Below are 24,614 nucleotides of genomic sequence, written 5' to 3'. Positions count from 1 at the left end.
CCTTTATATTGAGGAAAACGTATTTTTATTGGTAGACTAACATTTTTGCTAGAAATTGCGTGTTTTATTAGAAAAATAACTGAAATTGCGAGCTATGTTATAAAACGTTTCATAGTATAGCAAACATTTCTTAAAACGCTTCTGGATCATAAGTATAGTAATAAATCAAATAGTCTGTTGTGTGTATGCATACGACAGAAAACTGCTGATAAGAAAAAAAAAGGAGAGTGAGAGTGGAGTGTTGGTGATGGAATGAAAAGACGTCGTTGTTGTTTCATATCCGTGACACGCACTTTTCTTCTACATCTCTTTTTATTGTCGCTTTTCTCTCTCCTAACCGTATGATACTGGTTACCAAGCTCTGGTATCATACACGGCCGAAGGGCTTTATAGTTACTTATCGTTTGTGTACTATACACTAAGCAAATACAAGTATATTTTTGAATTGAATGATGCACGCTACGGAATTGAAACAGACAAAAATCGGAGAAGTCGTATACACAGCAGATTTGTCTTCATTGCCTTGTCTTTACCACAAAGTAGCAATCAGACTTTAAAACATAATACTAAATAATGCTGAAAAATTTATTATAATTTAGGCTATATCCAATATATGTTAAAAATCTTCAAATAAACAACTGATATACATATAATTCAATTATTTTCTATCAAGAATCAACCACAGTCCCAAAGAGACATTAAAACAAACCTTTCATGATCTCTCATCGTAATGGAATGAACAAACACGTTGTACAAATAAGATACTGTTTTATGAACCCTTCGCGATGTGTTCTCAAATATTTGGACATCCACTGATATTATTGTGGTTGGAATAGGCTTATAATATCCATACTTTTAATATTATAAATGCGAAAGTAACTCGGTCTGTTACTCAATCACGCCTAGACTACTGAGCCAATTTGCATGAAATATTGTGATACCCGAGAAAGGACATAGGCTACTTTTTTTACCGGGAAAAAATACGCATTCCTATGAGAAAATTCAGGTGGCGGACGAAGTTGCGGGTAAAAGCTAGTTATTATAGACATATAAAATATTCTCTTTTATTATGCGTTATTAATTGTAAAGCTAGGTCTTTATTAATAGACTGACATCCATTTTGAAGTACGGTTTCAGAAAGTCGTTTCACATACCAAAATATTTTTTATCGAAATCTACCTTATTAATATTGCAAGTCAGACAATTCCCATATTTTTGAAGAAATAAACAACACAACTTTCCTCATTTTGTAATTTTCGAGTTAATCACGAACACTGGTAGTTTGTACACCTTTTGAAAAAAATGTTAATCATTTCTTATACTGCCTAATTTTAAAGACTAATCGCAAATTATATTTTCCTACACAAATCAAAAGTAAAGCTTAAGCTATGAATCTTACCTGTTGACTGTTTGCGCTCCCTTCCGTCTGGTCGAAAGGTGGCAGCACTGAGCACAATCTTCGCCCCATCAGCGAATACGACACCACGACTATACAGCCTGAAACATACCAACATTTATATAAACAAAAGCCTTCAAATGATCAGGGGGTTTATCATGCATCTCATTTGACGATATTTGAAAGCCACTTTGCTGTAAGGCAATTCTTTACGGTCGATATTGTCGAGTATCGAGAATAATCGATAGTGGTAGAGAATCGAGCTACATTGCTTTTTCTCTTAGATTCTATTGATCAAAACGTTATGTCAAAGAAGCAATGTACAGAATAGTGACCATCATTTTGACACGCTTACAAAAGTATTATCTATTGAATTATGATCTTTATTACATAAAAGTAGTAACGTCATAACTGTGGAATTTATTAGAATTAAGCGGGAATATTTACATTCGGAATTATCGTATTTGTTTCGTATGAAGTTATTGCAAATTAATGGCAATGTTTAATAGCGGGCTTGATACTATAATAGGCTTAAGGAAAATAACTGAATTTGAGTGCTACATAAAATATTATTTGTATACCGCGTCTAATAGGATTATCATTGTTATAAATACAAAGTTTTACTGGATTGGAAATAAATGTTATTTAATAAGCGTCCTCATTTTTACAGAGTTTTTGATTACTTAGCAATTAAATAATCCACAACCCGCACTTGGTCAGCGTGGAGGGCTTAACGCCTAACCCCGCTGTTCGGGAGCAAACCCTTACCCAGCAGTGGGACAATAGCGGGATAAAAAAATAAAACGAAATTCCTTATAAGTAATATAATCGTCCTTAATAAAATACCCTTAACGTTTTTTATACAAAGCTTACAAGAACTATGTATAAAAAATCCTATTTAATGCGTGCAAAATTACGTGTACAATAAAACCATTTAGTAATAAGCAGCTTTAGTTATTATGTTACGATCGTATACAACGTGGAAGTAATCTCACTAGCAATTAATCAACCGTTAATTACTGTTAATACCTTGCTAATTAATCGTTGGAGAATATTAAGTAGTCTTTGAGAAGATAAGGAATTAAATAATAATTAATTTACTTTTTATCAATGGGTGGAAATACGTTTTTATGCCTATTTAAAATCTAATCTAACTTTAGAGAAGAAAATTAATGTTAAATTTTGAATCAATTATGTATAGCTGTCGATGTTGAGTTTTTAATATTATTTTATACATAGTTGTTCATTTTTATAACGCAAATATTTCAAAGTTATGAAATAGAAAACAACTAAAAATCACGAACATTGAAAAAGTTCATTTTTCTTTTCTGACTGAGAAAAAATCAATGCAATTTATTGGTCTTTCAATAAAATATTATACTAAGTTCACTAATTTACGTCTATCAAGCCGTTTGTCAACACACACAACAATAGTTTTAACCGGCATTAGCTAGTAGAATTCGAAAAAGTACGGCACTATAGCATACTAAATATTGATGCCCAGTGCACTTTTGTACCTTAGAAAAATACACGCGCAGGTCAACTTTGTACCTATTTCAAACAACATCCCGTATCACTCACAAAACAGCGGAACAACAGCGGCACAAAGAAAATTGAAAATAAATACACTTCTTTTGTCCCGTTCGTGTTTGTGATATGTTCTGTATGAGAGTCTTGGAAGAAATAATTGAGTTTGTGTGCTCCTTTGTATGTCATTTTTAAGGTTTTGTATTGGTACTTGGAAAGAACGTTGCCCGTAGTGTTAGCTTGATTTCGGCGTTCAAAAACTTTAAATACCTAAAATGCTTTATAATAACTTTATGTGAGGATAAATCACCATGGTCAATGCAATTCGATCGAAACGTCGGGTAAATAAATAAGGTATTTTTAATTTTTAATCGCGTTAAATCGCATATTATAAGGATAAACTGTTTTTTTTTGCCGAAACAGGTGTTGCCGTATTACATTACCGAACTTTGGACTACTGTGGAAAAAATACTTTTTGCCTAAAACTTGAAAAACTCAACTCATTACCACTCGAACGCCAGAAGTTTTTTTTTAATATCGGAAGTATTCTGATTTACTCTGTTATCGTCTAGTTAAACGTTCCTTCTTTATTAAAAGTCATGCTAAAAAATAATAAATAAATATCATTGGACAATTCACACATGGTCAGATTTCAAACTAATTAGAGTTTGTACTATGATAACCAAATTACTGACAAACACATACTTATACAGATACATAAAAAACAAAAAGACAGATCAGATACAGCATGTTGTGTCTAAATTCAATACTATTATTTGCTGGCAAGAAGCAAATCTATAAATAAAATCCCGCCGTCAAATCGGACATGACGCCTGCGTAAAAACAGGAGTTTTTCCTCTAGTTAATCTCAAACCTTCTGTGCAAGATTGTAAGGCGAGTTCACAAGTAATTGACCCGTGTCAATGACCGGTGTCACGACCAAATGTCTTAGTGCGAATATTTCTTAAGTACACATCGATTTCTGCTGGTTGAAGTTCAATGACGATTTGATAGTAAGTCAACTTAATACTATGGATTTCTCTCTTGAAAATGCGATATGATGATAGTGTATTTTTACTAAGATAAGTACTAATTAAGTAAGATTGTACTAATTATACTATTGACAAATAGACAATTTTTTAAGCTATTTTTGTGATATAAACGTATGATGATTATTTACGAAGGAATAATTTCGAGTATGAGTAAGAGTTATTGCTGAAAAAATGAGTTTGTATGTTATAAAATTATTGCGGTTAATCAAAATATTGGACAACCAACAAAATATAAACGTACCTAACTAAACTATGTATACTACAATTTCACATCCATACTTATATTATAAATGCGAAAGTAACTCTGTCTGTCTGTCTGTCTGGCTGTCTGTCTGTCTGTCTGTCTGTCTGCTACTCAATCACGCCTAAACTACTGAACCAATTTGCATGAAATTTGGTATGGAGATAGTTTGATACCCGAGAAAGGACATAGGCTACTTTTTACCCCGGGAAAATGACGCATTTCCCGGGAAAATTCAGGTTACGCCACCGAAGTCGCGAATAATCAATATTTTAATGACATTGAATTAACAAAATTCCGTTGTCATGGCAACAGTTTTAATAGCAGCTTTAGCGCGAGTTATATGAGATATAAATAATTGAGAATATTTTTCGTGAAAGAAAGCATATTTTGTTGTTAAGGAATAATTAAGCTTTGTATTAGTAAAATCATTCAAGCGAGCGGAGCCGCACGGGTCAGCTAGTCTTTATATATATAATTCTGCTGTAAGTGTGTATGTCACTGAACTTCTCTTAAACGACTGGACCGATTTTGATGAAATTTTTTGTGTGTGTTCAAGGGGATCTGAGAATGGTTTAGATTATCAAAAAAGTTTAAAATTTTCAAATTAAAGACGTGTAGACAGGACAACGTCTGTCGGGTCCGCTAGTTTTCTATAGAAGGCCTGTATAAAAAAATACCTAATAGAAGCTCTTATCCAACCGGTAGTTGTAAAATAAAATCCATACCACTTTTATATGAAACCCCATGGGCACGTTTACTGAAGCAGGAAATTTTTCCTCATAATCTCAAACCAGGATAAACTTATTCGCAAATTTTCAAAGCTAAGGAGAATTTGTAACGGTCGATACACATGAGAGCATTGTACTTGTAACTTGATACTTTGAGCTATTTTTATACCTGACTATGCGAATATTAGGCTCAAAGGTTAACATTTCGATGAAGTATAGAAAATAAACTACTATGCGAAAAATTAAATGGTCATGCAATAAAGTCATTTAGAATTTCGCATGATTTTTTATAAAGTATATGCTTTTTTTTAGCTTATTTAAAATGTTTTGTAAAAAAGCAGGTTGCGGATGTTTTTGCGTAAGCCTTATATATACGTTTTAGAATCAGCTAATTCAGCAAACAAAACTAAAACCTGACCTGAGTATCATTTTCAAAATAAGAAAAAATTCTACAGTCACCAGTCTGTTACAGTACAAAAAATAACGCTCTAATGTATACAGACATCGCAAAAATGTGTAGAAAACAAAGCGTTGCAAAGCGCAAAATATCCTTTCTTATTAAAGCAATTCCCCATACAATTATAGCCGACAGTTGTAGGGTGCTGCCTCTCAACGACGCTGCAATGCGACTTGTTTATATTTTCTTTAAAAGCTCAAAAGTATGGTGGGCTTGTTGTAGAAAACTGAGAAGCTCGTGGCTTGCTTAACAACAGCCACGCGGATCTATCTCTGAGGTTAAGCTATGCATGTCGAGGTTGTTCTGTGGATTGGTGACCATCTTATACGTAGCGAGTTCCTCTGTGTTTCGGAAGTCATGTTAAATTGTGGATCTCAGTAGTCAAAGCTTGAAAGTCTGACAACCAGTCTTACTGAAGGGTTTTCATGTTATAGCCCAGGCTAATTGGGCTGTGGAGGTCCGACAGGCAGTCGCTTCATGTAAAATACTGATACCTAGCTCCATCCGGTCTGGAAGCCGAGTCCAACATAGCAGGGAGAAAGGCTAGGTTGATCATGGTTTTGAATTCGATTTAGAAATTTTCTGAATAGGTATGTGTTAGCTTATCATTTGGAATAAAGACAAGCTATTTTCGTACATCTGCTGATATTTTATCTAGTGAACGTATGTATATCTGTCAACTGTCTATAAAGCAATAAATTAAAGCCTGAGGTTTTCTAATTTCCTAAGGTTTTGAAATAAATCAAAATCAAAATTTGGAGTTGATTAAGAGATTGGTGTAAGGTTGTGTTGTTGTATAAATTTTAAAACCCCAATGTTTTTAATTATAAAAAGTGGAAAGATTATTTTCATGTTTTTATTCCCAGAATTATATTTCATTTACACATACTACGTAGAAAATGTTTATTTTGAAACGATATGTAACAGACAGTTTAATTATATTTTTAATTTAAAAAAATAAACAAATTTAAAATGAAAGGTTAATTGGAACAGTAACTGTTCAAAAATAAAATGGAAATCAATTTTCAAAATACTGCAGACATTCTACACAAATGCTGTACTAATTGATTTTACTAATTGGTTTCAATCTGTCTGCGATTTCTAAAGATAATAAAATTGAATATGAAACACGTAAAATCTTTGATATAAAGGTTCCAATAATAAATGCTAAAATTACTGGAATAACTATAGTCGAAACATTTTTGTACTTTAGGTAAAAGTATTGTGCGTAGTGATATCTCGCTAGCTCTCTCTTCTAGAGTTCACGTAGGTTATGCAATGGTATCTGAGATTCAATATTATAAATAAATTTAACCCATTACTGTCCCACTGCTGGGCAAGGGTCTCCTCCCATAATGAGGGAGAGGTTAGGCCTTGAGTCCACCACACTGGCCAAGTGCGAGTTGGGGAGTTTGCATGCCCTCAATAAATGTATTTAACAAATTTTAGGAATGCAAGGTTTCCTCACGATGTTTCCTTCACCGTTGGAGCATGTGATAATTATTTCTAATACACGCATAACTTCGAAAAGTCATTGGTGTGTTACCTTCGGGTTCGAACCTGCGACCACTTGCGTGGGAGATGTCAACTTATACCACTCGACTATCACTGCTCACTTAGTATTGAGAATTGTAAATTATAAATGAATTCTACCTTCTCATAAAAAAACAACAAAAGTCTTTGTGTAACTATATCAAATATGAACGCAAACAATGATTTTTTTGTTGTATATCCCTAAAAAAATAACCTCATCTTTTAATATTTGTAAAAATTAAACGCAATAAATACCAAAAATGTTGTCCAAAGTATCCTGGGCAACGATATATTTTTTCCTATAGGATATGTCAAATTTCTTGTATGAGAATGCGTTCAGCCGTACTATAATAAAACTTCGGATTTCACAAATCCAATCTTTTAGAAATATGAGAATATTCCCAATTGCATGATGAAGAATAAAATACATGTCGACAATTTCAAGAAAATCAAACATTTGGATATTGTAAGCCTGAGATCTTTTATTATATAAATATAAGGCCTTTCATATATCCATACTTTTTAGGGCAGTGTTTTTGTATACACAAAATTGAGCTACTTACCATATAAAACTTTAAGGTTCTCACATGCAATAAACAATTGCTAGCAGTGTTCGAGTGTCATGAGCTAAAAAATGGTAGCACATTTGCATGTTGGTAGGTATATTATTTTGAGAGTATATATAACACTCAGTGTGCTGTAACGAATGCAACAGTAGCCGGGTGGGTCAGCTAGTAAATAAAAATAGATACGGTATTTAGACGGTTGTATTACTAGCTGAAAACTATTTTAATATTATTCCTACATTCCTTTCTTACAGTTGACATAAAATGAAATATGGACTTATCCCACCTTTGAGGAAAATAAACGTAACATGTTTTATCAAAAAATTGGTGTTTCCATGCCTTTGTAAAACAATTTATTTTGTATATAAGAACATGGTAAAAGGACCACCTGTTTGTTTTGTATGTAGAAACAAAGAAATGAAATGAAAGAGGTCAATTCGCCTCAAGACATGCGAATTCAAAGAAGTCAGTGTTGCGTAGGAATTGGGAAGAATAAAATAAATATTTGGTAATACTAAAGGCCACTTGTATTGAGTAATTTTTACGTGATTTGATGTTTTAATTCAGAATTTCGTGTAATTGTAATGTACTGTATAGTATACACTTATTACAATTTTTTCTAAACTTTATTATTTCTTTTTCTTAAAAAAGAAACTGCCGTACTAAGAATTCTTCTTGTGACGCAGACTTTAACAAACATACAAACAAGAAGACTAAAACTAAAAGTTAGATTTAAAAAAATGGAAACAAAAAAATATTTCACCCGTGTTTTAAAAGAGCTGTATATTTTTTGAGTATATTTCAACGTTCAACGCTCGATACACAATAGTATTCAAAGTTGACAATCACGCTGTATAGTTTTGATCTAGAATATGAAAATTCAATTTTCTAGACGGATGAAATTCGCGTTTTCAGGAGGAAAATACACACATACAGTGTCTGTCTCGTTTATCACTTTAAACGCCAAGCGTTTTGAAACGAAATTGACCTTTGAACTCGATTCAAATTTTCACTATTAGTATTAGCCGAAAATCATTGAGTATCGAAGACTTACTAAGGTCGAATTCCAAAGGTCTTAAGTCCCGAAAAAGCTGTCAGTATTGCCATATTTTATAGCAAGTATTAAAGATTTTATTTTTTGATTGGTGTTAGACTAGCTTTCATTAATTTACTTTAATATTATCAAACAGCTCTGCAATTATTTCAGTCAAAATTGGCCATTGTAACAAAAACGGCTCCAAAAGTAAATCTCTCCTAAAAGAGTCAAGTACTGAAAACAAACTATCTTTATAGTGTAAACAGTAGGTACAGTATCGTCTAGCCAATATGTGTAGCGTTTAGACAAAGATAAATACTTAGTGATAGACGCATCTAGCTTTCGCAGACCTATTAGTTAGGTCTGAAAGGTGACTCTGTGTATTTGAGTACTTTCATTTACTACATAAATAAATCCATAAAAACGCGCCAATATCTTCATTGGGAGGTAGAGACTAAACAAAACATTCATTTACAAATGGTTATTTTGTTAGAAAGTCGTTTATTGATACTTTTTGGAGTATGAAACTTGTAGGTCAAGAGATAATGGGTTTCGTTTGTGGATTCAAGCATTTAGATTTAAGATCTAAGAAATAATATTTTAAATTCATAGCCGCCCGAAATTTTATAATGAGCATATCTTTGTAAGTGGAAATAGACATAAATAATGCAAAAAGAAGTTAAAGTAAATTTGAGCATGGTCATAGAATAAGGTTAAATATATGAATAAAATAATAAAATTGAGTGTAATATTCATTACTACAATTCATTTTTAACTTAAGTTGACTTGCAAAATAGCTAAATCACATTTGGCTACGAATAAATACAGCAAATATCCTAGCAATTTCTAAATAGCCTTGAAAGAAACCTAATACATTATACACCCACGAATAGAACCTACGAATAAATGTCATATTCAATAAATCAAAACCGTAATAAGACTTGACAATAATCACAGCCTACACTCGTAATAAAATAACTGTAGCGCTACGCCGTAGACGCCTACGTCAGCTACGCGCTACGTGCTACGAAGTCACGTAGCAAATTGTATTTTTGTAAATTAATTTGATTTTCACGATTGACTTGTTTATTTCATCGTGCAAATAACTCTGCACAAGCGTTTGATTGGGCATAAAATTTGATTGCTAATAAGCTAGCCACATATTTACATTTTGAGTAATCAGATTAAAAAAAAATATGCATTAGATTAAATCAATTTGTGAAATGAAACTTAATTAAACGTCATTGGATATAATAATAATCTTTATTGTCATAAAAGTATGTTACATCATTGTTTGAAAACCCTGACTCCTTCACTAGGTTAAACCTGTGTTACAGGAATCAGTGTCTTCTCCCAGTAATTTTACGATATTATGCAATAAGATTTAAACAATTTTACATTATACAGTAAGGTGTATAGGTGAGTGTATATAATTAAATTAAAACGCATAAATAATTAATTAGCATTGCCATACAAAGGGACAATGCTGCCAGCATTCTGGGAATGTTCCCGGTAGACAGCGTTGCAGAGGAGTACTTCGACGTATAGCGCACTCGTAATTTCTTTTTTCATTTGTATTGTGTATATATTAAATAATTTAGTTAAGTTTAAATATCTTCTACATTTTTGTTAACATTCTTGTGTAAATAATAAAAAATGAAGCATTTTTTTTCACACTAAGCTAGCTTGCTCTTGTATCGCGGTGACTTTTACAAACATACAAACAACGGGCACAAAGTACCCGAAACAATTATTTGTGGATCGCACAAATAATTTTTCTGTGTAGGAATCGAACCCAAGACCTCCCGACGCAATAGTAGCGGCGTGGTGACCTTAGCCACTGCGCCAAGGAGGCAGTCGAATTGTAAGTAAATGACTTATACCTATTAAATTACATTAAAAACATAGAACTTATGCTAACAGTCGTCAGATCTGTCTTGCTGTTAGTACACAATCAGTATTCAAGACCTCTAAATAGCAAACGTACAGTTGTTGCCAATCAGAATCAAACAACCGGTTTAAGCAGAATCCCTGCGGGATAATTTTGGTAGTAAGTGGTCAATTTCCTGCAGTAGTCGTTGAAATTATTTGAAGGTCAACTTGGCTTAGTAACTTAACCTTTATTGACGTAATTAGCATTTTAGACAAAAAATACTATTAAATACTAAATACCCAACTGGCGGTTAATTCACTTTTTGTATCTTTGACCATCATAAATGTCAGCATTTGATTTAAATGAAAACATGAATTGATTTTGAAAAGTAATGCTAAACCCTAGTAATGCTAGATTTTGGATAGTAATACACTATCCAACGGGTTTAGCATTATTTGCATATTTTAGAGTATTCTAAAATATTTCAAATATCATTGTATTTTGTTCAGCATTTTACGAGGACAACAGAAATCCCACTCATTTTAAAAAGGTCCCTTCCTCAATTCTTGCCATAAATCGCTTAATTGAACTCCATTAACCGACAATCCCTTCAAACGACTCTCTCACCAACCAATAAATTGTCCAATAAGATAAATGTGCGAATATTGCTATCTCTTTCGTTCCCATACAATAAAGTAATTGACGAGTGAGACACAAGATGTGTAACCAACTGCCCGCGTTAGGCCTATCTATGCGGAAACGATGTACTTCCTTTTAAAGTATGGGAGCAATGAGGTGCAAAATATGTATGTAATTTTCTCTTCTATATGAATGATCTGGCCTGTTAGGTCTATATTCAACAGATGAAAAGCTGTGGAGTGGAGGCATTCATGTTTAGTCTTGAACCATAATGGTGGTACAAAATAAAATATTTAGGTGGGAAAATTGTGACACAATGAAATGCAACAAAAATGTATCTAGCTATATATAAATTTTTGTTAATATTTTGTAAGTGAATAAAACTCCTGCTTAACTTTATGATTACATTTAACAAACAAATAAAACGAAAAAAATAATTTTTGTTAAAATTATTGCAAGTAAATTTGCCAATACATAACTTAGACTTTCAAAAACACAAGAACCCGTGATATAACATAACAATAAAATGTTCAACAAGTTTTTCCTTCAAATAAAACATTTTGAAAACTTTGTACAAGTAAAACAGTTAAATGATCCGCACATAAAATATGTATTTATTTCAAAACTTTTGAGAAAGAGACAGGCAAACTTCCATCGTTCAAGAGAAACTATTTCAGTTCAAATCAAATTGTAATAGTTGAACAAACTCGACAAGGTTTTCATAAAGTTTATTTGAAAATATTTCGTTGTACTTTTTATTAGTTTTGTGTTACACTTAAAATATTTATTTTTAATAGTGTCTGGCTAGACAACTTAGCATATTAGTAACATTTACATTATAAATGCGAACGTTTGTGAGTAAGTATATACCTATCTAAGTAAACTTACTTAGGTTAGTTGTACTTTAACGCAGAAAACAATTGAATCGTTTTTCGATGGATTTTATAACATATGGTATAATTTATACCTTTACTAATGTCATTAGGCAAAGAAGACGCGGGCAGAAGTAACAAAATTATAATATAGTTTTAATATGAGCGTATATTTTACATATTGTTTGCGTTGAATCATTTTTTCTACTGAGCTGCATTTCAAGCTTAAGATATTATTTAGTCTAAAGAACCTTAGGAAACATTTCCGGGAATTACAACTTACACCAAAAAGACACAATAACAATTATTTACATACAAACAAAAATATGGCCACCATAAAAAATACCACTTTCATAAGTTTTATTCTTAAGAAAAAGTGTTAAAATATTCAGCAGTATTTCAAGGCAAAAGCCGTTGAGACTAAAACAAGGGAATTAGTTCAACAATTTACTGGCCACAAGAACAAATGGCCCTCTAGATAAACGATTAAATAATATATTTGTTGAGAAACATTGTGATGTAAAGAAAATACTCGTTACTTATGAGTCAGTACCTTACATTACTTATGAAAGAATTACTAGGCTTTGTTATTCTGTGGTAATAAGTACAAGTTTGTGTGCGATTGTGTGTGTGCAAAGTACTGTGTGTAAGAGTATGAGTTTTTGTGTTTAAGAGTGTGAGTAAATGTGTGTGTAGTTTGAGTGTTACGCTAAGTTTCGTCTTTTTTGTCCCGCGATTAATATTTTTATGTCACCTACGTTTCTAAATGAATGATTTTCTGTGTGTGTGAGTATGTAAAAGAGAATAGAATTGCGTGAAGATAATGTAATAAATGTTAATAAACGGCAGACCAGATATTAAAAGAATAAGATATTTTTTAGCGAACATGCAAGTTTCAATTAATGACCTATTACTGAATCAAAATTTATAATATAATTCCCTTCTGTAGTAAAAAATCGAGGCATTTGCATCTGAAATATATGTAGATAAAGTTAAATATTAAATACTCACCGGGTATAGCGTAAACAAGCACGAAACTGAACGCTCCAAACAATTCTTTTTTGATTAAGTCCGGCCACTTCTCCGTACAAAACTCGATGCTGCGTTCCACCCATACCTGTAGACAAAATAACAGTACAATTGCTTTAAAATTTGTACTGCATGTTTATAAAAAACGTTAAAAATAAAGTTGCAAATTACTTAATTATTTGCAACTTTAACATCATATAACATCATCTTGCACAACTGTCTAAAAGTACTGCACTTTATAAAAATTAAAATGCCAGTAGTACTGTGCAATAAGATTGCACAGTTAAATAGAACGTCACTTCATATAGAAACTGCAAAAAATATTGCACTTTAAAAGCCCAAATGTTCTTCAATACTGTGCAATATGCTAATTGTGCCATAATTATAGACCATCGTAAATGCGGCCTTAGTTTATGCACACAACTCAATTATGAAATCGCCGGACATATTCGTGTGGGCGGTGACCTAACATGCTTACTATTAACGAGGTTTACGTCGCGTCGATTAAAATTGAATACAGGAAGGAAAGTTCAAGGTACCAAAATAGTTTGAATATAAATAGGAATGAATTAATTGCAATTTAGTAGTTCCCCGTTTAGATCGAAATTTTAGATATTAGTGATTATCACTCCTTATTTTTGTAACGACAAAACCCGACTCAGTTTTGTCTACGTATCGCCAATATTTATACAAAATTGAGTCTATTTTTATAAGATAATATATTCAGGTCAGGGAAAAAGTCTTTACGCATTAAAGTATGTATGAACATTGAACATGTAATTAAATCTCTTTGGCTTCAAGAATTGCAAATGAGTACACGGTTCATTAGATTTCTTTCAGCGAGCTCGTGAGGTACCCAAACATCGAGCTTTTTTGTGTAGAGAAAAGATTTATTACAAGTTCATACATACTATAACGCGAAAAGACTTTTTCCCCGACCTAATATAATGATTTTGAAGACATAACCCATACATACATGTACACAAACTCATAGAATTATAAAAGATTTCTTTCGTTTTAAAATCCTAAAGCCATGACCTATATTTTTCCTTAACGATAAGTAAAAAGATCATAAGTCATTGATTATTACATCGTAATCTCTCCCTTTCAAGGTTATATCGATTATCTCAAATGTAAAGACTCGTTAAGGCAACGAGGATAACGTTTTACTTCCTTTGATGATAAATAGGTTGTTTTTTTTAGATTTTGCACTTTGAAAATTTGTAACGATGATCTTGACCTATATTTGACCATTGTTTAACTAGCATAGGTTCAATGAAATCTTCGTCAGGTTTTTAGTGGAGTGTGTATGTAATATGGCAAAATACATTTACTATTCAGTAGGACAGAAAACGCCTACATTTAGGTCCATATAAATATGCGTTCTCTGTTTTACTGTTTACTTACTACCCATTTGACGCTTTGCTCGTCACTACAGATATACATACGTCTCGCAAGGTCCCAGATATGTCAATATCGTATGGTTAGTGGTCAACCTAGTGTCACATCAAAGTTGTTCAAGCCGCCCGAATGCCTTGGACGTGGCTTAACAACTGTTATCTTAGTAGACAACAATAGGGACCTACTTTTCACGTGCCCTCCGAAGCACAGAGACGCTCAGTTCAAATACCACTTCGAGGTCACTCATCTATAGAATGACCGCGCCAACAGTTGATTGACCCACAAATCGTTTACCAACCGGTGAGCCCAACTGGCTATGAGCGCATTATATCCAGTTGTGCTGGATGGAGACTGACACTATGTCCTAGGACATTCGGGCCCTAGTGTATCCCTGGCTTAATACTCTTCAATATTTTAGCTAAAATACAGATTAGATCTGTAATAAAACTAAACAGCTGGTTTCAAAACAGTTAAAACTGATATCGTACATGAAATTTAATCAAAATGTTTAACAAAGTTTGCTTGAAACGTAAATATTCCATTTGGGATTCACCAAATGATATTCACAACTTTTTTAATTACAATGTCATGAATTATGTGTGTTGTAATTCTGCGATACATTTTGTTAATTTGTTTCATAAATTATAAATTATTTTGGCATACCTATACTTTCATACTTTCTCTCTCTCTCTCTCTCTCGCTATATCTTCCATACTATAAATCCCATATGGTAGTGGGGTCAGCATTTCTGATCTTTGTCCTCCATTGTTATACTTTCTAATATTATAAAATCTGCGAATGTATGTTCGTTTATTATTGATTTGTGGCAAAGTTATTGAACTGCTTTAAATTGGAATGAACTGAATAATTATTAATCATTTTGTAGAAAAAAACAATGCAAAATAATATTATTCAATACGCGGGTGAAATAAAATGCAAAAAGAAGTGTCACAGAATTGTACTGACGTAAAATAAACAACTGGGTTACGGGATGGACAAAGACATTTAAATCCTCCTCAGTAATAATCATGCCTCAATTGCAAATCATTCTAAGTACTGCCAATCAAAGTTTCTTTGAGTATAATCGGCAAAAAACCTACCTACTTAATATAATTGAGGAACTCCCAAATCTAATAAAAACAGGAAAGAAATGATAAAAATATCTTCTAAGAAAAATATTATTTGAATAACAGTAATAAGCTCTTGTAAAAGGGTTGTTTTTCTTCGTGAGGAAAATAAAAATACTTTTAAATTTATTATTCGTCGACTAAGTACTTTTAATAATTTGCTTGTAATTTAAAGGCTACCGGTAATTTTATATGGCAATATTTTTGAATAATAATACGAATAGCTTGTCAATTTTCATTAACAATCCCAAACACTTCTAAGAAGTGGGATGGCTTGTTTATCCATACTTACTTACTTACTTACTTATATTATAAATGCATTTTCACTACAGATTTACAACTTTGGTACGGGGATATTTTGATACCCGAGAAAGGACCAAGGCTAGTCTTTACCCCGGGAAAATGACGCATTCCCAGGTGGCGGACGAAGTCGCGGGTAAAAGTTAGTCTTTTGTAAATGCAGCCGCGGACAAAATTATAAGGCAAAGTAATGTGTTCTGTATTCGGGAAATGTGACGCAATGAGTTATATATACTGGTATAAGAATAAATAGCATAATATATAATAAACAGGCCACCCAAAAATTTTAAGGAACTACTGTTTTTAAGAAATATTTTCCTGTCAACAGATCACAGTTCATAAGAACTTCCGCACTTGTTTCATAAATAAAACTCTGTTCGAACAAGATTGATATATCGTTATTCACTTCCCTAGCCGCGGGTATGATGAGAATAATAATGTGTACGTTTCTTTAGGCCGACGATAATAATATGTATACGAAAATATAATTTTTAGTATAGGAAAATAAAATATATTAGTCATATTGGTTATATGACAAAAATTGAGCCTTGATGGTAGTACTATCATTACATGAAATAGGTATGTAGAGATTTTTACTGATTACTTTAAATAAAGAACAAAAAACTTTGCGCCTGGTTCATGGCAGATTTAGTACTAACAAATTTGTTTTATTAGGGTCCGTTAACCAAACAGCCGCTGCCACCATGTATTTGTGCAGTCACCTTGTTGTGCGTGTATGATCTACGCAGGAAAATGTCATACGCAATGATGATGATGACTGTAAGTAGTAACTTGAAGCTCAATTCTCTACTACTATCGACTACCGACAATCGAACTGTCATTGAGAAATTTTGTATGAAAATCTGATCAGCGCTTCTGACGGGCGTCGTAGGAAATATTTTGGCAGTACATTCTAAATGTCAAAATTTCGATACTCGACAGTACCGACTTTACAGAATCGCGCTACTGGTATATTTCATACACCTCTGCCTACATTTTCGATTGTTATAGACGTGATATTATGTATGTTTAGGTTAAGCCCTTGAAATTACACTTTAATTAAATAGGCGATCGCGTTCACTGAGATTTAGGTCCTGTCAGGTACACGACCTCTCAATACTGTTAATCTATCAGTTTGTTTACATATTGTTCTAATGTAATTAAGTTTAAATTTCACTCCACACGTTCATTCTAGCGTTCACAGGGATTTAAGGAACATAAAGGTGGGTCTACGCTTGAAGAGCCGAGTGCGAACACAGCACGGGCCCAGGACAAGATTCTTTAAGAAGCACGCTCGTTCGAGTCTCGCGAGTCAGTCTTCATATTGTATTGTGGGTTATTCATTTAAAAGATTGGACAGAAACAATAGAAGAAACCTTATTTATTTAATTATTATGCATCCATTGGCAAAACAATTAGTAACAATAGACTAGACTATCTTCAATGAAATAATTTATGCTCTACTCGTGCTCAGCTCTTCTAGCGTGTACCTAGCTTATGGATCATAACACTAACAGTAAGGCCATCGCCCTCTAAACTCTGCTACTCTATCAAACTTTACACACTAGTGTAGCACCATTTACTCCACGGTTCATATAACCGGTCGTTCTCTCGATATGCAAGCGACATCAGCGAAGGCTTTGTCACGTCCACTGCATTTGCAACGTGGCATCTCTCCAAATTGACGTCACATTTCGTACGGCACTCCGGGGACTGATTGTCGAGAATACTCGATGCATTTTCGAACACAGCAAAATACAGCAGTCGTTTGCAAGTTTTTAGTTGTTTTTAAACAAGCCAGGAGTTGATGTTTTTTAACTCTCCCAAAGTGTAGATCATATTATAATGCAACGGGTCATATTATAATCACGGCATCCTGACCACGGTTAATGTAATTCGATTAAAACGACGAAACATAAATGTATTGTAACCTTTAATTTTAAATCGCATTTAAGACCCATTTACATTAATCCATTATAATATTATATATCCAGGAGTTTTTGCTGTGATTCATAGAAAATCTTAACAACATGTAGCCCTTAACACATCTACCTACACCTACTTGTATGAACAAAATATTTAGAAGTATTTAATAGACCTTGATGTGTTACTTACAATGTTAGTCCCATATTATTCATTCATAATCTATTTAGTTGACTTCTTTCAAATACTGCACTCTCTTGCTAAATAAAATTTCAGCGGTTCAAAAGTTCAGAATAATAATGAAATCTCGTGATAAAACATTGACATTTAGAATTTATAGTCGAAGTTACATTTAATAAATTTACCGCGAGTTGGGAAGTTGACAATTGTGGTCAAAATTTTCGGGTCAAAACTTCGATTTCCTCCCACATCGGAATACAAAACGTTTGATCTACAAATAGTATTTTACGTTTTTGATTTTATTTTTGCTAGATGTTTATTATGAATAACTAAAACTTTGACAATATAAGCTTATTGTTAACAAAAAATTAGGCTGTAACACCAATTTTTTAAAATTTTTCTGTCAAATAACAGCGAAAGGGGTGTTAGCAAACGAATCACTTCTTTGCAGTCAATCTACATGTAAATGTGTGAGACCTGCTGAATATTCCGTTGTAGGAATTCATTTGCATTTTGTTTCGCGACCCCTCTACTGCTTGTTAATACGACAACGGTGTTCTACGATTCGTAGAAGCTGCTACGGCGTAGAACAATCAGGACCTGCTACAGAATTTGGGCACTAAACTTTTTCACAGATAGAAGTTAAATAGTGTACTTAAAATAATTGTAAAAATACATATATGATAGAATGCGCATAATTATGAAGCATTTGAAATTTTCCCAATATGAATCATTTTTTTCTTTTATTATATTTTTTACACAGTCAACTCCCGCACTAAGAGTTGCTCTTTATTTGCGGGGACTTTTACAAACATACAAGCAACAGGCACAAAGTACAATTAGACCCGTAACAACTAATTGTGGATCGCACAAATAGTTGCTCCGTGTCCGTGGGAATCGAACCCACGACCTTCCGAAGTAACCTATAAGACCAAAAATTCTTCACATTACTGATGAATTAGTATTACATTATTACATATAGTATATATAGTATAATAGTATATATAGTATTACAGTAGTCCAATTATGTCATTGTTTCCAAAGAATATCTTAACTCAAATGTAAGACTTTCCTAGACTGTCTAGCACTTTCTTGCATAATGAAGCAATCATTAAGAAAAATTGGTTTTAATATTAATCTGAGCCTTTCCTTGGCGAGAATAAATCTGCATACTCTCTTGATTAAATGCATAAGGTTTCTTTTAAAAAGATCTTCTTTGAGAGTAATAACTAACGAAGTGACCTTAATAACTAAAGAATAGTTTTCACAATGAATTTTTTAACACTTGCGCTCATATTTTTGTTGGACAATTTTGAAATAGTTATAATAATACAAAATGTGTATAGTTTGCGAATTTTACTGCCATAATTCTAGATATATTTTTTGCATAAAAATTAAAATAAATACACCATTGCCTACAAGCTGTAAAAGGTTTTAATTCGAAATAAAAAAAATAATATTGGACATTTTTTAGTATTTTTTTTATTGTTGGCTGAATTTACATTATAGTAAAATAAGGCACGTATTTATATTGCTTTTGAAACATTGTCTTATTTACTCCCAAAAAAATTCAGGCACTATTTCAAAGTTTATCGAAACAGAACGTTTCAGTGTTTCACAAAGCAGATCTGCAACTAATGAGCTGAAACGATTGAGTGATAAAGCAAATGGTTGCTTAATTAAACGGTTTTAATCACTGAAATGTACGATTTTAATTATGAGGTGTTTAATACGTGGAAATTTATTTCGCTTTGAGTTCAGTTTTGGGTGAAATAGTAATTTTAAAACGACATTCTACGACTTTTTTACGATTTTGTGTGTTGGTCCTTGGATGAGATTAATTTGTATGTTATTTTATTGCTATATTTTTTTTGGTTTTTATTACTTATTTTTAGCTAATATTTAATTATTTGTTATGATTATATTACAACACGTATTTTTAAATTCGTTATATTCATATTTGTTCAATACCTCTTTAATGTGCTTTACCATAAATATCAAACGACAAAAATAAATCTGCACCCAATTTGTATTCAAAAAACAATTGTGCACGTGTAATATGTAAATCAAACACGTGCCATGAAAACAAAAATAACAATTTCCTCGAAACAATCTCTACATAAAATTTAATTAAATTATATTTATAAATAACCCCATATTTCTAAGGGTAAGTCAGTCCATTAGGAGTAAACAAGGCGCGTTTCCTCCCCTTTGTGTTCCTGTCTTAAACCTTTCATGAGTTGAGTCCACTGCACGCAATATACGCAACGAAGTTTTCTTTAATACTGTTAGAAAAGTTTATTGCTTGTTCATAGAATAACTACGCTGATATAGTCATTTGTATGTACTTTTATTGTTTTACTCATAAATGTTGTGCAAGCTTTGCTAAGTAGTACAGTGTGTTGTCTTTTTCTATAATATACAATTTAAAATTGATTGAAAGTGGCAAAACGCGTGATTATCGATCTGTGCTTGTACAACGTTTATTAATGGACAGTTAGTTTTTTTTTTAAGAGAATTTTGTTATGTTAACTTATAAGATACTCGTTGAAATTGTGTATTTTGTCAATTAATAAAATTGTGTTAAAATGTAGGATGGTTAGTGACACATGTAGTTTAGACTGTGATTATATTTAATTTGAAAATGATATTTCAAATTAATAATACGTAATAATCATGTCTAAATATTTAGATAAACACATGAAACAAACAGGAAAATATTATTTTAATAACCTTCGGTTCATACATAATTATAAATTCTGTTTGTTTATTTGCGCTAATATCCAATAACATAATCTGATATTTTCTATCCTACGTATATTGTATAAAAGGAATTGTTTCAAATAATACTGTAAAAGAGAGTTCTATCATTACATAATATCCTACATATTATTTTGTTTTCAATAGTATAAAAATCCCTCGTTCGAGCCAGCAGTGGGGCAGTAACTGTTAAAAAAATATTATATATTATAAATTGTATGTGTACAAATGTACTACTATATTACCACTTGTTTACTTATTTGTAAACGCTTTTCAAATTCACTCTCTTTACTCTCTTAAACACCTTCTTTAAATTCAATTCAATTCAATTCTTCAATTAATGTCTGTGTCACTCATTTACACGTATTTTGGATTTTTAGAATGAAGTCCGCCGCAGTACAGGTTTATGTAAAACTAGCTGACCCGCGCAACTTCGCTTGCGTCACCTAAGAGAATGTGATGTTATGTAGCGTGATGTTATATAGCCTATAGCCTTCCTCGATAAATGGGCTATCTAACACTGAAAGAATTTTTCAAATCGGACCAGTAGTTCCTGAGATTAGCGCGTTCAAACAAACAAACAAACAAACAAACAAACTCTTCAGCTTTATAATATTAGTATAGATATTAGTATAGATTAATAATATTTATCAAAAATAAGCAACACATTCTTAAAAAAGTATCATAGTCTGTTCAAAATTACTTCAAGTCTGTTTCATACATACAATCTCCATACATGTAATAATAAAGTTACGTGGGTATAAGTTTGTATGGGATAATGAGTTAATATTGACCTTGCTTATATAAACATATACACGAGTACACCTCGTTTAAGAACACGTGTCTGTTGTATGGTTTTAGTAAAAGACTTTAATAGTAGTGCCATACGTAGTCAAAATTTAACCTTGAAGGAATAATGTTAAATTGTAACTGTAATTGAAAATTATTTGTTATGAGTGGAGTTCTTTAGTCACGTGAATCGGTCTCTAAAATACGTGGGTTTAATAAAACCGTTAGTAGTGTTAGTGTCTGAAGCTGAGTGTTACGATAGCCATAAGATAAACAAGTAAAAACACTACAAACTTGAATCTTTGCTACAAATATTGTGTTTTAGATTTTTTCAATTGAGCGCTTCGCTCGACCAAAAGAAATAAGATAGAATTCGAATTAATTATTAACTTTATTCGGTCAACGGTCGTCAGGAACTCAAAATACTATAACCAAGATGTATGCCAAACATTTGGACCAACATACTCCAATGCATGGCAGTCAAAATATAATAATAAACTTTTGTAATAAGTCAAGGGGGCTCCTCCCACAATCCCTTGATTCTCTTTACGACGGTTACGGAAGTAATATGGTGGAGTATTTTTAGCACACGGTTTATAGCCTTCATTATTATGTAACATTGTGTTGATATATCATAGGACACGTTATGCTGACGTTTTTCAATTATGTAAGATGGGAGAGAGTGAAAATTGTGTTTTTTAACGGATTGCTTTATGTCTTGGTTAGAATTTGGATATTATATAGAAAGATAGTAAGCCTAAAGTGAAACACATTCGAACTGTCGGTTACGTAATTTAGATTAGACTTCAGCATTTTGACACAATAAAAACTTCAATAGTGAAATAATTCACCCTATCCTAATAAATGCAGATGAAACCTTATAAAATCACATGTTTAAGACAAAAATAAAATTTAGGCCTTCTATTATTATTTCGGAAATCTTACAAAGACGGGTGTATGGATGGATTCATTTAAAATTTGAGAAGTTTATCATTTAATAAAGCCAGGATAAAACACATTCTTAATTACGGATAATTTTAGTATGGAAGGCGAGAGAAAATCTATAAAATGACATTTCAAAATACTGTTATACTCACCGGTATGTAACGTTAGGTTTCTTAACTATGTATTCGATTGTATTACTCGTATAATGTGTGTTATTCGGTTAAAGGTGTCTAGTTTTTCTGTGAAAACAGTAAATTATTGTCTCAAGTATAAGATTTTCCGGTGTACTGTAAATGCCAGTAAGTAATGGCGGCAACCGTCTGCGACAACGAAAGAGTTATTTATTGTTTCCAAACTTATCGGTGTTTGTTTGTGTTCTGTGTAGAATAATATACCTACTTTATATTTTTGGTTTAAATATTTAATGAGCTTTTGCATTTTTTGGTTGATAATATTAACTTCAAAAGTAACAGTAAATAAGTTTGTTTTATGATTTTTAGTTATTCTCACACAACTGCATTTACACCTAATCCGACCTTCTTTTCTTCTTTCCTTTTTTACGTAATTTGCAATAGCATTTTATAAGCCCTTTAGAAATATGTACATGAAAAAAATATTTTAAAAAAAGTAGAGAGCAACTTGTATACAAGGTGCGCGGGTGGCTGAAGCAAATTTAGAATTAAGGACATTAGTAACCCGCATATTTAAGGAATGTACCTGTCAGTGATTTTTTGACATACACGAAGCAGTAAATCATGCTCTCGTTATGTAAATCATAAGTTATTAGACATAGTACCGAGTGCATCAAACACTAGTCTCTCTCGCTCTACTAATCCAACACATGTACCTACCTAACTTCAGTGTAAAATCACACCAGGCAGTATTTGCTATCACCTGTCATCAAAGCTCGCCTGAAGCTGTCCTCTCGTCACTGGTAGCGCTGTTTGTTTTAACATACAGATCGACTACCGATCTGTTTGACTTATATGTAATGGAATATTTGACTTGGAGTGATGGATTTAGTTAGTGAACTAGATGTATCTTGTAGATACTGGGTCTTGATTTCAAGTCTAAGTTTAGGGAGGCTTTGTTAATAATATTGGGCGAAATGTGCTTGTAAACTACAAGCACATTTCGCATTCATCGCATTAGTAGTATGTATTTTGGGTAATACTGCCTTTTTACCGATTTAAAAAAAAGTAAGTACTATGCTCGGAATATATCTGGGGGCACGGAAGTGCCCCCGCAAGTCGAGCAAAAAAAAAGCGGCACGGCCGTAACATCCTTTTCTCGAAGCAATTCGGGCTATTTTTGACACCCCTATAATTTCGTTGTGGATAAAACAAGAAGCCTGGATTTTCAGCAACTAATCAGTCATTGTATAAATACGGTATGTTTAAAATTTCAGTCAATTTGAACTAGTAGTTTAAGAATGACAACTTGTTAAAATTTTGAATTTTGTCACTCACTGATTCACTGATTCACTGACTCACTGACTCACTGACTCACCGATCATCAAAAGTCTAAGGTACTTCTAGCAGACTTAGAAGCTTAAAATTTAGGATACAAATAGGGTTTAGTGTCCTAATCATGGGAAAAATCCAATATTTTCTAATTTCGGTCCAGTTTTCTAAATACACCAACTGCAACAATAACTTTGTAATCCCATATAAATGTATAAGATTACACGGTTACATTTGCAGTTAATGAATTATTATTACTGTAGAAAATAAAATAAATAGGTGTAAATAGGTACATACTATATGAGGCATAACGGGAGGGGGTATAGGGTGGGTAAGGGTGTTTTGCCCATGAAACTGAACAACATTCCCATAGGAAAATATGTTGAATTATGAAAAAATATAACGTCTTTCCATACAAATTGGACTTATGTTCGCTCTACAAAAAGAAGTGAGATGCCATCAAAAACATTCTGTAAAAACCTCAAGTCTCGCCGTAAAAAGTTGTGAGATCTGTATAATACCAAGTCGATTAATCTATCTAGTCTCTACTTAAAGGACCTTCTGTCTTAAGTTATTACGTATGTTATTATCATGCCAATTTAAAAAAAAAATACCTTTAAAACAAATAGATCGACTTGGTCATCGCAAGAAAACACAAATTCGCCATTAACATTTCAGGAGCATTAACTTCTCGTCGTGCTGTCTAGTGTGATACATACTAATAATCAAATCATGCGATGGCCAGGTCGGTCTATTTGTTTTAAAGGTATTTTT

General features: G+C 32.5%; 1 protein-coding gene across 2 annotated transcripts in view; it reads right to left on the bottom strand.

The window, feature by feature from the left end:
* LOC142973220 (neuropeptide FF receptor 1-like) overlaps positions 1–24,614 on the bottom strand; it is a 185,048-nt gene that overhangs the window by 9,962 nt on the left and 150,472 nt on the right. For both annotated transcript variants that reach the window (XM_076114855.1, XM_076114856.1), the window contains exons 5-6: positions 12,935–13,040; positions 1,400–1,497 (exon numbers count right to left, since the gene is read on the bottom strand). In XM_076114855.1, coding sequence (XP_075970970.1) covers positions 1,400–1,497; positions 12,935–13,040 — 204 coding nt within the window. The remainder of the gene's footprint in view (positions 1–1,399; positions 1,498–12,934; positions 13,041–24,614) is intronic.

Source organism: Anticarsia gemmatalis, chromosome 5 (assembly GCF_050436995.1).
Source record: "Anticarsia gemmatalis isolate Benzon Research Colony breed Stoneville strain chromosome 5, ilAntGemm2 primary, whole genome shotgun sequence".
Classification (NCBI taxonomy): Eukaryota; Metazoa; Arthropoda; class Insecta; order Lepidoptera; family Erebidae; genus Anticarsia; species Anticarsia gemmatalis.
Note: the sequence above shows the minus strand (reverse complement) of the source record. Positions and strands in the feature narration are given on the sequence as shown.